The sequence below is a fragment of the Apteryx mantelli genome, chromosome 1, assembly GCF_036417845.1.
Source record: "Apteryx mantelli isolate bAptMan1 chromosome 1, bAptMan1.hap1, whole genome shotgun sequence".
Lineage (NCBI taxonomy): Eukaryota > Metazoa > Chordata > Aves > Apterygiformes > Apterygidae > Apteryx > Apteryx mantelli.
This window is the reverse complement of record NC_089978.1, coordinates 97,911,978-97,925,487: the sequence shown is the minus strand read 5'-3', so window position 1 is coordinate 97,925,487 and position 13,510 is coordinate 97,911,978. Positions and strand designations below refer to the sequence as shown.

General features: G+C 36.4%; 1 protein-coding gene across 3 annotated transcripts in view; it reads left to right on the top strand.

Annotated features, from left to right (window-relative positions):
• EFHC2 (EF-hand domain containing 2) overlaps positions 1 to 13,219 on the top strand; it is a 62,688-nt gene extending 49,469 nt beyond the window's left edge. For 2 of the 3 annotated variants that reach the window (XM_067289750.1, XM_067289752.1), the window contains exons 12-15: positions 2,809 to 3,006; positions 3,597 to 3,689; positions 10,327 to 10,432; positions 12,899 to 13,219. In XM_067289750.1, coding sequence (XP_067145851.1) covers positions 2,809 to 3,006; positions 3,597 to 3,689; positions 10,327 to 10,432; positions 12,899 to 12,994 — 493 coding nt within the window. In that variant the 3' untranslated portion in view covers positions 12,995 to 13,219. Of the gene's footprint in view, positions 1 to 2,808; positions 3,007 to 3,596; positions 3,690 to 10,326; positions 10,433 to 10,609; positions 10,665 to 12,898 lie in introns of all 3 variants that reach the window. The other variant, XM_067289751.1, reaches the window with a different exon arrangement.
• Positions 13,220 to 13,510: the final 291 nt, after the last annotated feature.

The window sequence follows — 13,510 nt, the reverse complement described above, 5'->3', positions numbered from 1 at the left end:
CAAATCATCCAGGAAATAAACACATGGCATATACTGAAGTTATCCCCATCAATAATAAGAACTACTGAAAGCTTTGTTAAAGAGAGAGGAAGATAAAATAAGTAAAAGTTAGATGCCTGCATATCAGATGGTCCTACCCTGAATGGTTTTTCTCTTAAGCTACTGGCAAGACCATTTGCTGTTAGAGACAAAGAACCATGTAGGTTTAACAAAGATGCCTATCTTTAATTCATCTTGTGAAGTAGCTCTCTTAAGCAATTAATTATTATTTCTTTTTTTTCTCTACCAAATTCAGATTGCAATCTGTCTTATTCTTCTAGAATAAAAAAGTAAAACAAAAGATAAACTGTGGACAAAATTGTTGCAGCTTGCTTCTCTTTGTCAGGAGGAATTTAGATGTAATTCTGTGTATGAATCCTGGGTCTCTCTCATCAGTCTCTAGCAATCATAAGAAAAATCCTTAATTCCCAGATGAGACAATAATTTTATCTGGGGTTTTGGTGACCTGATTGCCACTGACTGACTTAGAGGATGTAAGATTTTAAAATCCTGACTCTGCAAGAATTCTGTGCCATGTGTGGAAATCCAGTCCGTGAAAGTATTCACATGGGTAAAGCTATCTACATGCTTTCAGCTTTGCAAGCCTGAGCATTTAGAAAGCCAGTCTTAATCAGGCAGTATTGTCTTCTACTTTATGTTTGTAGCAATATCCAGCAAAGAGGCTCCATTTTTGACTAGGTCTCTGAATGCTACTACAATATAAATAAGTAATTTATATTATAAATAAATATAAATTTCAGTAATTGTAATAATAAGAGTGATAAGAGTAATAATAATGTTAATAGATGGACCAAGTTTTGGTCATTGAGTTTGCCTAATCCCAAAATAAGACTTTTTCTGGTGCTGTCAACAACTTATCTTCTCCTTATATTTATCTGCTGGAAATAAAGGATCTTTCTAACTTCTTTAATAAGAAAAAGGCAGCAGTTGAAGCCAAGTAGACTCTATATAGGGTTTAGCATCCTTTGTTGAGTAGCTGTGCGAGTGCAATCATATTCTGGGCTACGAACAGATATCTTCGTCTGAGCAGAACCACACAAGCCTCTGAGAAGAAGCTAGTGAAAAATTATGTTTCTTGGTAAAATTTTGTGTTTTGGAGGGGTGCTAAGTTTCTGTCCTTTCAATTCGGACCCATTAGCAGAAGCATTCAAGATTTTAAGTATTCTCCAGCCAGCAGTTTGAGTCTTGGGTCAGATATTTGTGCATCACTAATAATTTATTCCATTTGTTTTCAAAGACTTATATCATCACAGTGATGCACTATCCTCCAGGGTGCCACAAGGTACAGTTCTAATTGCGTCAGTGATTATGCTGAAGTTTATTTTTAGTGCAATTTATCCAGGAGTATCAGAGAGAGTTAACCTAATTTTGACTAAGACACATAGGCCTATGTTGATGCTTGCTGTTAAAAAAAAAAATCCTGTTAAATGTGAATTCACCAGAGAGAGACATTTGGAAGCATAATGCCATGGTACAATTACATAAATCCAAATTTGACAAGAGACCTTGTAACAGTTGGGGTAAATTATAGTTCAAGTCATTTTTTCCAGGAGAACTGGACACCTCTTAGATTTCCTTGCATGCCTTACTGCTGGTGCTTTTCTTTCCTTATGTTGTGTTAACATCCAGGATAAATGAAGAGCTCTCTAATCATCGAAGGTGGCATATTCCCTATTGCAAAGATTATATCATCTTTAAAATCAGTCCTCTTCCTTCCCTCTCCCCCCTCTCCAAAACAGAGAGAGATTATTCTGAATTATAATTACTAGTTTCTTAAACTGCACAGTGTGTATATCCATTTGCTGATATCTCCACAGATGCCCTCAGGGACCTTACCCCAAAATCACTCCAGTGCTATTATCAGTAACAAGTCCTTGAGATGTCAAGAGGAGCAGTCATTCAGTGTCAGCACTGGCCCTTCACTCAAATCTCGGGAACGTTTCCTCTTTCACAGGTTGGGCTGATTCTTCTAGCAGCACAGGCAATCCCAGGAGAGCTTGTGCTCAGGCTGTTCCCTGCATGGGATTAGGTTGTCCTCTGACAGTGTTCAAGCATCAGCTGATCTTGTCACTGCCTCCTATCCTCCTTCTTGCCAGGAGGGCTTGTGATTACAAGTTGGGTGTAATTTCTGCCTTTCTCTGTGGCCTGTTCCTGTTTCCTCTCCCTCAATTTTCCCCTGAAAACTGCCCAACAGGGCCAGCTTTCACAGTGCTCTGTGGAGTGTGGCTTGAGGCTTGATTAATATTCTGTTCTTTGTTGGTATCTTCTGCCCCACTTCCCCTCTGCCTTAGGAAATTCTGTCTGTGTTTTATGAAACAGTTATTGTACATGCTTCATGTTTACAGATAACTAATCATATGCTGCAGAATGAAAAATATATTTAGGAACAAAACAGGATAATATCTTATAGAATTGACTATCTTACTGGATATACTCAGTGACAAAATGAATCTCTGCTAATGTTTGATGCTGGTAAGACATTTGCAGGTAATGGGCTTCAAACATGACTATTACTTATTTTTGTTTGTATAACCAGCTTCAGAGGAAACATGAACATCTTCCAAAAGTTTAGAATATGGGTGGTTTCCAGAACACCTCTTTGAACAGACCTGGATTTCAAATTTAAGTGAATTCATTTAAAAACAGCATTTTATGCCCTAGTTGTTTCCACAGGTATTTAGTGACTATTAATTGCTTTTAACTCTTCTACTTAACACTAATGTAGGTTGCTGTTGTTTTTGTGAACAGAAATTTGATAGTGAATATCACTGATGGAGCGCTGTCAGAACATGAAATTATGACTCTTGGGCGCTATTACAGCATGAGAGATGACTCTGAAATGGATGTCCACTTCCTCCTTGCAGTGGCTCAAGAACAACTAAAGAAAAAGAGTTTTGAGAATTTTGGACAACTGTCTGCTGTGCTAGTATACAATGACCGTGAAAAGTAAGTTTCCTGTATTAGACCTAGGCTGTGATTTGGAAAGGTCCGCTTTGAAATCTACCTACTTCCTGGTTGTTGTTGACCAAATGATACACTGCAGTCAAAGACTATTACTTTTGATTTTAGCCTCTCTCTGCACTTGAAAGTGGACAAGCAAAGGATAGCCTTTTGTCTCATTTTCATTTTGTCTGTGGACTTTCCATTATAGCTGCTATATTGAACATCCTGTGACATAATCAGATGCTTTGTCACAGGCAAATCACAGTATTTTAAATCAAAGAGGAAAAACAGTGATTTACAAAAAAAAAAAAATTGTAGTTGATCCTTTATATGAATCATTTGTCCTTTTTGTTCTCTGATGAAACAGATTAATATTTTCAGATGATAAATCAGAATCTCTGAGTGAGAGAGAGCAACGACCATGTGAACTTCATGTTTCTCAGGTTTATAATACTGAAATTTCATAAAACATGTTTTTATTACCTCTAGCCCGATATTCTTGATATGTTTTCTTATCCACAGAAACATGTACTTGAAATAAACCTGGAAAATACATAAAGTAGACTTCTTCCCCTCTGTTTATGTTTGTTTAGACATGGAGTACTGCCCCATGAGATGTGCAGGACTATTTGCAAGTCCTTCAGGTTGCCACTCTCTGATGATCTTCTGCAAGCTTTACTGACTATGTAAGTCAAAGGTGACAGTATGACCTGCATGCATGGGTGTAAATCAATATAATGTAACATATGCTTACTGAAAGGAGGCTGTTGAATATCTACTGTTGACATATTTCTTATGAATTTGTCATTTATATAATTTTAATGATTGAATGATTCTGATTTTGTCCCTATACACATACAGGTTTTCTTATTTATAGAATATTTATAATTAACTAAGGCACATCCTTAGGAATGTTACTTAGTCTGGCTTAAGAGATCATCTGGATTTTGCCTGAATTCTATGGAATTAGTCTTATGGGAATTAGCTACTGATATTTATCCTTATCAATGAGATTCACATTTTTGCTTTCATGGTACCTGCATATATGTAAAGTAAAAATAATAATCTTGTGGAAGCACATTATGTAAATTTTAAGAAACAAAAGATGAATACAATGAAAATGTCATTTAATCAAGTAGGCAATATTAGTAGTAAATGAGAGTGTTTTGCTACCCCTGTTATTCTCATCTGAAACATATTTTATTAAATGTTTTAAAAGGGAAAGGGAGTTTGTCAGTTCCAGTATGTGCATGATTTCAGTATTTTTCTGTAGCACATTTAATGTATTTGTGACAAAATGCGTGACTAGCTGTGTTAGGGGGAGAAAAAGTGAAAAGAATTAGTATTCAATGCACTCATATCAAAGACTACAGTTCAGAGTAACCTGTAGTGTTTTGAACACTCCTGTCATGGTGAGTTTTGCTTTCATGGCCCACTCTCCTGGTAATAGGTTTAAATACATGCTCATCGGTCTCTTCTTTCCTGTATGGGAAATCATTAAATGTATTGCTGGTGCCTTCACATTGTGTAAAATGCAGGAGCCTGTCTTATCATCTGTCACATTTAGATGCTTTCAGGTGGACACACTTCTTGATTTCAGGAGGAGTTTCAAACTAAGCTTCTGGATTTATCATATAATGAAAAGACTCTTGTCAAGCAGAAATATGGAATGCTTTTGATAAAGCATTTACATACTGCAAGCAAGACTTCTTACTTCAGTCAGTGTCAAAAAGACTGCTTTAAGAAGCCTAAGGGTCTGTTTTCTACAAAGCCCCATTCCCCTCAGACCCAAAACTTTCAGAATACTTAGTTCCCTGCAGTAGCCAGATAGATGACTTAAGCAATTTGTTGGCCATACATCACTTCTGACAATTGGGTTACAAGCATTTGTGATCAGAAGCATGTCTGAGTTTTAGCATTAATCTAAAACTCATTCTTTAGAACTCCCACTAAGCTGCCCAGCACAAAAAGTGCTGGAGGACAATTGACATACAGTACTAAACAAGGAGTTCTCATAGTTTCCACTTCACAAAGACTGAAATTGAATAGATGCAACCAGATGAGAGTCTAGAGGTTTTCCTTTATGTACTAACTCAATGCTGATGAAAAACAGACAGTCCTGACACATCATAGGCTCCAGAGACATATTTATTGTTTGTGAATTTATACTAGGGAAAACTTTTGTGAGATGAATCTCTTCTCTCTTAAAAAGTCTCAGTGTAGGTAGTTAAAAAGAAAAAGCCCAGTACATTATAATAAAAATTAGAGATAAGCTTAGAAGGCAAGAAGGGAACTTAGGCCTGAATTCACAACATTTCACTCAGCTTTAGACCGGTACCCATGACAGCTGAACTAGGATGTAGTTGCTCTAGGTTCTTGCTATAGGCAATGGAGAAAGAGAGAGGGTTATTTCCTCAGCCTGCTTAAGAGCTAGATTTCTAAATTACCATTCTTTTTCCTTTGATTCTAAAGGGGTTGTGGGCAACGTGTACTCCACATTTTGGTATGAGAAAGTTGAATGGAATAAAGCTGGGCCATAGTATTCAGTGGAAGAAGTACTCCACATGATAAAGTATTATGTATCATGCCAGTTCTATGTTACAATATCAACTGCTTTGAAAGATTGCAGTGTATGTGATGATTCACTGTACTGCAGAAAATAGGGAAAAATGTCATGTTCTGAATGATGTGTGCAGTTGGCACTGCCTGGTAAGGCCATTGTTTCATGAGGGTGCACAGACAGGAAAAGATTTCCTGAAGTATATTTGATAGCAGTTAGTTTCCATTAATCTAAAAACCAAAGAGTAGAGTTGGGTGAATAAAATTTAGCACTTTTCTCTTCCTTCCCCCCTGCTTTCTCTAGTTTTCCTTAAGACTGAAGAATCATGAAACAGACAGGTACTGTTAATGAAGAACAGTCTCACTCCTTGGGAGTTCAGTGTGTGCAAAATTCCTCCTTGTCAACAATATTCTTTCCCTGTTTTTAGAGGAAGAAGCATGTGATTCCATGTCCATTGATGTTTCTGAAGCAAACAGTGGTAGTGTTTCTAGTGTATGAATCTGAATTTATGAAGGAGGAAAATGGTACAATAAAAGTTGTTGGATCAATTCCCACAAAATCAGTGTGTATAGCTAATGCACTAGCTGGACCCTATTCAGCTATAAAATGGTATTAGACAATGTGATCAGATAATACTGACTGAAGACTGAAACTATATGTTTATTCAGCTTTACTATCTAAGATTAGCTGGCAAAGACTTTCTGTAGGACTTAATGGTTCTATTTTTCCATTTTAAAAGGTAATACCCTTAAAGTATTTATTATTCACATTTGTAAATTACAGCACAATAACCAGTCTCTTATTAAAAGCATGGGATGGAACTAGGAGTTACTGTCTGATTTTGTGGTCACCTCCAGATGATGCAAGATTTTTCTCATTTACCCTGCCCAATAAGCATTCCGTTTCCACAGAGTGCAGGGGGGGGAATTAGCACAAAGGGTGAGAGGTTTCATAAGACCCTTTCAAATTGTCTGCTTAGAGTAAACTTATATTTTTAATTGTTATGGGATGGTGCAGTAGTAGGATTTAGGTGCCCAAAAATGTGTCCATTTTTTCAACTTACCAGAGCTGGCCTATTAAAAGATATTTCCGATCTCCATCAGCCTTGTCTCACTTACAATTTTTTAATTACAGTGCAATGCAGTTTTTTCATCATAATGTATTAGGCGATGCAGATGGTACACATTTGTTTCTGCCAGAAAACTGCAATAGTTATTATAAGCATTTCTTTAAATTTATGCAGGCATAATGAACAATTATAGTTTATTTAATAAACAAATGTTGCTGAAGTGCTTAAGTAATGAATTTTAGCATTTTCTTTTGCTGTTATTTTTATTTACTGCAAAGCTAAGTGTATGCTAACAAGGACTTAAAAAGATGCAGTCCCTTCCCCAGAGGGTATACAAACAGCTGGCAGATAAGGAAAGAAAAAAATGGAGGGAAGGGGAAGGAGTGGATCACAAGTATACAAGTATTACAAGTTGATGCTTGTGCATTAGTTTAGTTGTTAAGTATACATCCCTATTTTTTAAAATATGTCTTTTAATTGCTATAAGAAATGCCTGACTAGTTCCTCTCACCTCCACTGTACTGAGGTGAGTCTATTGAGCTCTGGGGGAGGACTTGTGATATTGAATCTGTGGGACCAGTCTGTGGGGGTGAAGCACTGAAAAGCTGATCCTGCGTGTCTCAGGTAGCAGTGCCCTCTAACAACGGGCCTGCTACACATTCTTCCCATTTCTCATGTCACTACTAGGTCATGTCAAGACACTTTCATCTGCTCAGCTTTTCCCCTGTTTGTGGCTGGATGTTCCTTAATAACTTTTACCACATTGCTTGCCTGTAATTCCATGCTTTTTAGGGTTGACCTGTTTCTTTTCAGCAACTGACCCTCTTCTCCTGCTACAAGTGTCCTGGTAGCAGACATTAAGATCAGAAATGGTCATGAGAAACAGAGAGACAAGACAGCAACCATTACTTAACTGTTACTGATCAGTGGCATATACTGATCTGTGCTTAAATCTTTTCATATGACCAGTTTGTGAACCCTTAGGCATATACCTTTGTTATGCAGGGGCTATCAAACAGTCTGAAGCATCCTAACGTATTCTGTAAAGTTAAAGCAGCTTAATGGCTCTCCTCTACTGTTATCAGATTGACTTCTTAATAAACTTTCATCAGAACGAAGGAATTCAAAATCTGTACATGTACGTTAACATTTGACATAAATGTTTGGGTTGCAGATTTCTTGAATGGAATAAAAAAGTATTTAAAAGCAGGATTTACTCAGCAAAGCATCCTCAGAAGCGATCATAAGGTGACTTAAGCAGATTTTTCACGTCTGGAGTATTTCATTGTGGTTATATTTTTAGAAGCAGAAATGTAGTATTATTTCTGTAATATCAAAAAGAAAAGAAAGCTCTGCAAACTGTGGTAGGGATGGGGGAGTGATTTTTTTTTTTCATAGTCTAATATCACATGGGTTGGTGAAGTCATAGGGCAAAACTGAAGAGAGACATAGTTTCAAGAGATCTTTGTTGGCGTCTTCTTGATAAGACAAATCTAATTTCCTTTGGTGAACAGCACTGTCATTTTCAGTCATATTAACTCCAGCCATTGAAATGTGTGATATCTCTGTCCTACTAATGCAGAAATTGATAACATCTCCTCATTTTATCCGGTGCTCCGGGCCAAATTAGAAGTATGTGCATTTAGTAGGTTGGTAGAACAAGTGGCGGTAGTAAAGAGATCTAAGGAATGGTAAATTTTTTTGGATTGTGGTAGAATAATATTTTAAGATACTTTCTGTAGGTATTTAAATATGGGATGTAGGAGTCCCATTTCTGGTGCTCATGTTGAAAGCTTTGGTTATAGTTAATGATTCTACTTCATGTTTATGTTGTTGTCTCAATTTGCTAGTGCTGTCACATCAAAGGACTTTGCTTCATGTTAATGTTTGCTGAAAGCAGTTGCAGTGCTTTCTTTGACTTTATTGCTTCAACATAAAGGTTTAAGTAATTACTCACCTTCACTTATTTCTTATTAAAAAATCCTACTCACAACTGTGCATCTCAGCAGTGGACTTTCTTTTGACCTTTCAAAACTAGCAAAAAATAAATTATATTCTATGAACATAACAGTTTAAAACATTCTATTTAATGAAAACATAAATATAAACAGAATGTCATACTCCAACATTTCTCTAAAGATTTGAATTCTATCATGTGTATAGTATTACAAAAATTTGTCATGACAGTTCTGAAATTCTAAATCTATGTGCCACAGCTTTCTTCCAAGAAGTATCAGCTTTTTCATTGTCTTGTTACTTCTAATGCAAAACTCCTTTCTCTCTGCACTTGCCTTCTGCAAAAAAAACAAATGAATAAAAACCACTTAGAAGTGGGAATGGTAATTTTTGTGTGTATTGGATGTATTCCACAAAAGCCTGGTTCTTATGAAAATGTTAAATTGCATGTGAGGTGTTAAAAAGAAGAAAGCTATAATAGAAAGGTTTCTCATGGCAGTGTTTCAGACTCCCACTTAATACTAGTAACAGTAGCATTCTTGGTCTGACTTTGCTTTCCTCTTCAGCATAACTCACTGTACTTAACATTTATGTTTATCGCTAGCATCTCTGTTTGTTGCTCTCAGTATATTTTATTATTAGCTCTCCTGCTGACTATTAAATGAAAGGTGTGGGGGGAAGGAGAGAGAGGATGAGTTGCAGTTTATTGCAGTTTATTTTGTCACTAGATTTATTTATCTTTTTCTTCAGTATTGTTTTACCAGTTTGTACTCCCTTAAAGTACCTTCATGCTTAATTTTTACCAGAACCCTCCCCAGTGACTGTATGGGTTTTGAGGTGCATGTTCTGTGCTGTGTTATTTCTTTTAGAACAACATAAAATAATTTTCTAAAAGACTTGTTTCCTGCAGACAACAGTGTGTAGCTGATCTTCCTCCTGCATGTGAAATAGTATTTGTCTCACCAGAATATAGTATGGAATTGTTTTGCCTGACTTTTTACATCAAAAAAATAAGTATTGAGTCTAAGTAGTTACATATATCCCTTCATAGACACCAGAGAAGCACAGACACTTCCAGGGGACCCTCATAACTGACCCAAACATATATAATTAGTCCATGGAAATACAGAACAATACTATAAAACAACTGCCAAATGACAAGGGTTGTGATTTTAAAATATGGCTGTTAAATGATAGTTTAGAGAACTGTATACTTGTCAGCTGAAAATTGATCCCAAGGTTTGTGCAAACAGCATTTTTGAAGGATTGCTTATTTTTAAGAAATGGCTGTAGAAACCAAATAAACTAGGTTAATTGTGTTACAGCGTAGCTCTCTTGAATCTTTCCACCAGTTTCTTTCTACACAAAGGAATTCTACACTGAGCATCCAAAATCTGTAAAGTTGTCACCAGTTGTGAGATTCCAGTGTTAGAAAAGGTTGGGCTATGGTTGAAAAGTAAAATGAAATTAGTTGAAATCTAATCCATTTCTTAAAGAAATGGAATTTTACTATGAGATACAATAATGAGCAGTAAGTATTTATATGAAAATGTAATGTACAGTATAGAAGTCCTGTCAGTTTTGCAGTGTTTCCCTTTGTACTCTTGCCAGTGTTTGTTCTATAGGTGTAAAATTTATTATCCAAAAAGTGATTTATTAGTATGATGTAAGAGAACATGATACAATTGTGTTAAAAATTCCATTTAAACTTGTGTCATCATATGGATATTCTGCTTAGGTTTGAAGATGGTCATGAGCAAGTGGAGTATAAGAAGCTTCTGGAGGGGCTGAACTGGAGAGAGAATCAAATCCCTGCTTTCCAGACAATAAAGGTTCCTCTCAAGGTAAAACCAATGTTTTTGAATAAAAGAAACAGTATAACCAGGACCCTGGGATATTGATGTAATTTGGCCAAATGTAGTAACATGAGTGATTTATCCAACAGAGGTTACAACAGTTTTTGGTCTTTGCATGTTTGTGCCTGTTTTCTTCAAGTAATTAATTTTTTCTGGGAGGTTTAGAATGAAGCAGAGAAGTGACACAGGGAAGAGGAGTCCTGTAACTCACCTGTGCCTTGTAGGTATCACATCTCTGAAACTTTTTTCTAGAAAAAAAAAGAAGAGCGGGGGAAACAGTTGTATTTGTCTGTGAACAATGGGCGTGAATACCGCTTCTCCCACAAATATTGTTGTCACACAAATGATCTGTTCACTTGCTAGTATAGCCAGGAAATTCTTTAAACTCCACTGACAATGCAGAAAATAGGCTATATATTTTTTATAACTCCATGGAAACTTGTACATAATACACCACAACCTTGGTAGGCGTACAGCAGGAGCAGCATTGAGGGATCAACTTCATATGTCTCCATCAGCCTGCTACTTAGGGTAAATAAAAATGCTCTTCCAACAAATTGCATATATTAATCTAATCTTGCCATCTTGTGCTGAATGGAACATTTTAAAACAGACTGTGTGTAGGGCAATTATGCTGATTTTTAAAAATCTCATAACAGATAAATTCAAAGCTCTTCAGCCAACATGTACTTTTGCTATTTTGGCCTAGCCAATATGTTGCTATGGTTGTACAGAATATCTTTCATTGTATTCAGACAGTTTAGAAGTATAGCATTCCCTTAAATTCAAGTTCAGCAGTAACATATTTCAACCAGCATTCTGCAAGTACTGTGGTATTAACCTGACTATTCTCTCTTACTTAGCTTACAAGCTGTTTCTTCTGTAACATCTCAAACTGTCTGTGTCTAGTGAAGGTCCTATCCTGCTGATTTGCTCTGATTTACATAGTGGTTTCTTTTTCACTTTGTAATGGAGAAGAATTTTTTCTTCTTGTAGAGATAAAATCAAAGCCCTTCCATGTGTCTTATACAGTAGTCTTGTGTTCCAAAGTATCATTTAAGTTTTGTTCAGTGGGTGTTCTTTATTTTTACAGATGAATTCTGTGCTTAAGCTATAGCCTCTTGCTCTCAAGAGATTCTGTCAGGATAAGGGGCCGCGTGGACTTTGGTACGGCACAAGCAGAAAGTCAGAGCCTGTGCGCTGAGGATTTTTGCCCTGAAGATGGTGCAGAGCTCTATAACAAAAAGTTGGGGTGAAAGAAGCAGACACACAGATTCATTTGCTGTTTAATGTGTTTGACTTTTTTCCTCCTCAGCTGCATTGCTTGTCTAGCTATCGAGCATCACCTGATTTCTGGCAGGGGAGGGAAGGAGGCTCCCACCAGGTGAAGGTGGGGTGCAAGTGACAGTGGAACAAAGGGGCAGCATTCACAGGTTGAAGGCATGGAGGAAAAAGTGCTTGTGAAAGAAGCAGGAGGTTGGAGCTGACATTCTTGGTTCAATGTGTGTGCTGATCAACATAAGAGATGAGGTTGTGCTTGGGTGAGAAGGAGACATTATCTTTGCTTGTGGATGGACTTTAAGAAAGTGGCTGATGCTTGAGAGCCCTAGCTGAAGACAGCACATGGGATTTATGTGAGGAAGGTTACAGCTGAAGTCAAGAAGGAGGAAAGAGTATTAGTAGGAAATATGCTCATTCATCTGCAAGCTGGGATAATCAGTTCCTCATTGGCTCCAAAGCCTTGCTATATCTGTTATACTGACATATAGTGATGATTTTTAATAAACTGTGTCCAAATTGATGGCAATATTGTTTATTCAGTTTTATTCACTTCATTATTTTGTTAGTTAGCTGCAAAACCTAGACTAGATTTTTGGTGCCACACAAGAATATTTTAATTAAGACATCAACAAGAAATGAAAAAGATCAGAGAAAGGAAGGGATTTAAATACTGTTGAATCTTTCAACTTTAGAATCCAATCACCATTCTGTTCATGACCTGCCATGAATTACTAGTAATAATTTTGGGGTGCAATATCTGTATTTGACAGACAGATTTCAGCAGCAGAGTTGTACTTGTTTAACAGACTTTTTTCTTCTTTCTTTCTGTCTCATTATTTTGTATGATTTTTAATGTCGAGACATAGATAACTTGCAAGACTTTCAAGACTTCCAAGTGTATGTGCCTTAAGGAAAACAATACATTCTTTAATTTGAATTTTTCTGTAAAAGTGCTAGTGATAGAGAGTACTTTTTAATAAAATATTCTGCCAGATTGATAAAAATGTGCATGTAGTAATCTTTTAAGAGGATGTGCTTTATAAAGGTCTACTATTTCACAGAAGATTTCTATGTGGAAATAAGGCAGCTCATTCAATCATATATTGTGCAGCTTTTAATTATTGCTGTTTTCAACATTATGTTCTAAGTTATTCTCTGGGTTACTAATTTCAGTATGAAGATGACTGGAGTGGACAACTACCATCCCTTCCTGTGAAAAAGATCAAATACTTAACTCTTCTGGAGGATCTGTTTGGCCAGGAAGAATAATCTGATCTATGCAAGTCACTGCTTTCGGATTAGTGTTTCAGCTCCAAAGCTTGCTTGGGCAGATACTGAAAATATTCCTTATAAAACAAAAAGTCAAAGATGTAGGTTTTATTGCATTTAATTTCTTATTCCAGCATGGAAGTATACTTCATGTGTTTTTGTAGCACCTTCACAGTACTGTTCCATTCTTATACAAGCATAATTAAAACTATACCCTCTAATCTTTGTGTTTGGTCATATGAAGAATGTACAAGTACTAAGAGATCTTTAAGTCAAACACAGCAAAACATGACTGACACTGATTTGTTCCACAGACAAAAGAGGTTGTTGGATGACGTCTTACAATTTCAAGTCAGACTGTATTACCACAATGAGGTAATTCTGTTCCAATTCTCTCTCTTGCTTTTTAGCTTATATCTGTATTTCCGCCATATCCCTATGCTGATGCTTAAGTACTGTTTATGTCAAAGCTTGTTATTTTACAGAGGAAATAATAGCAGGATTTTAGCACAGTGT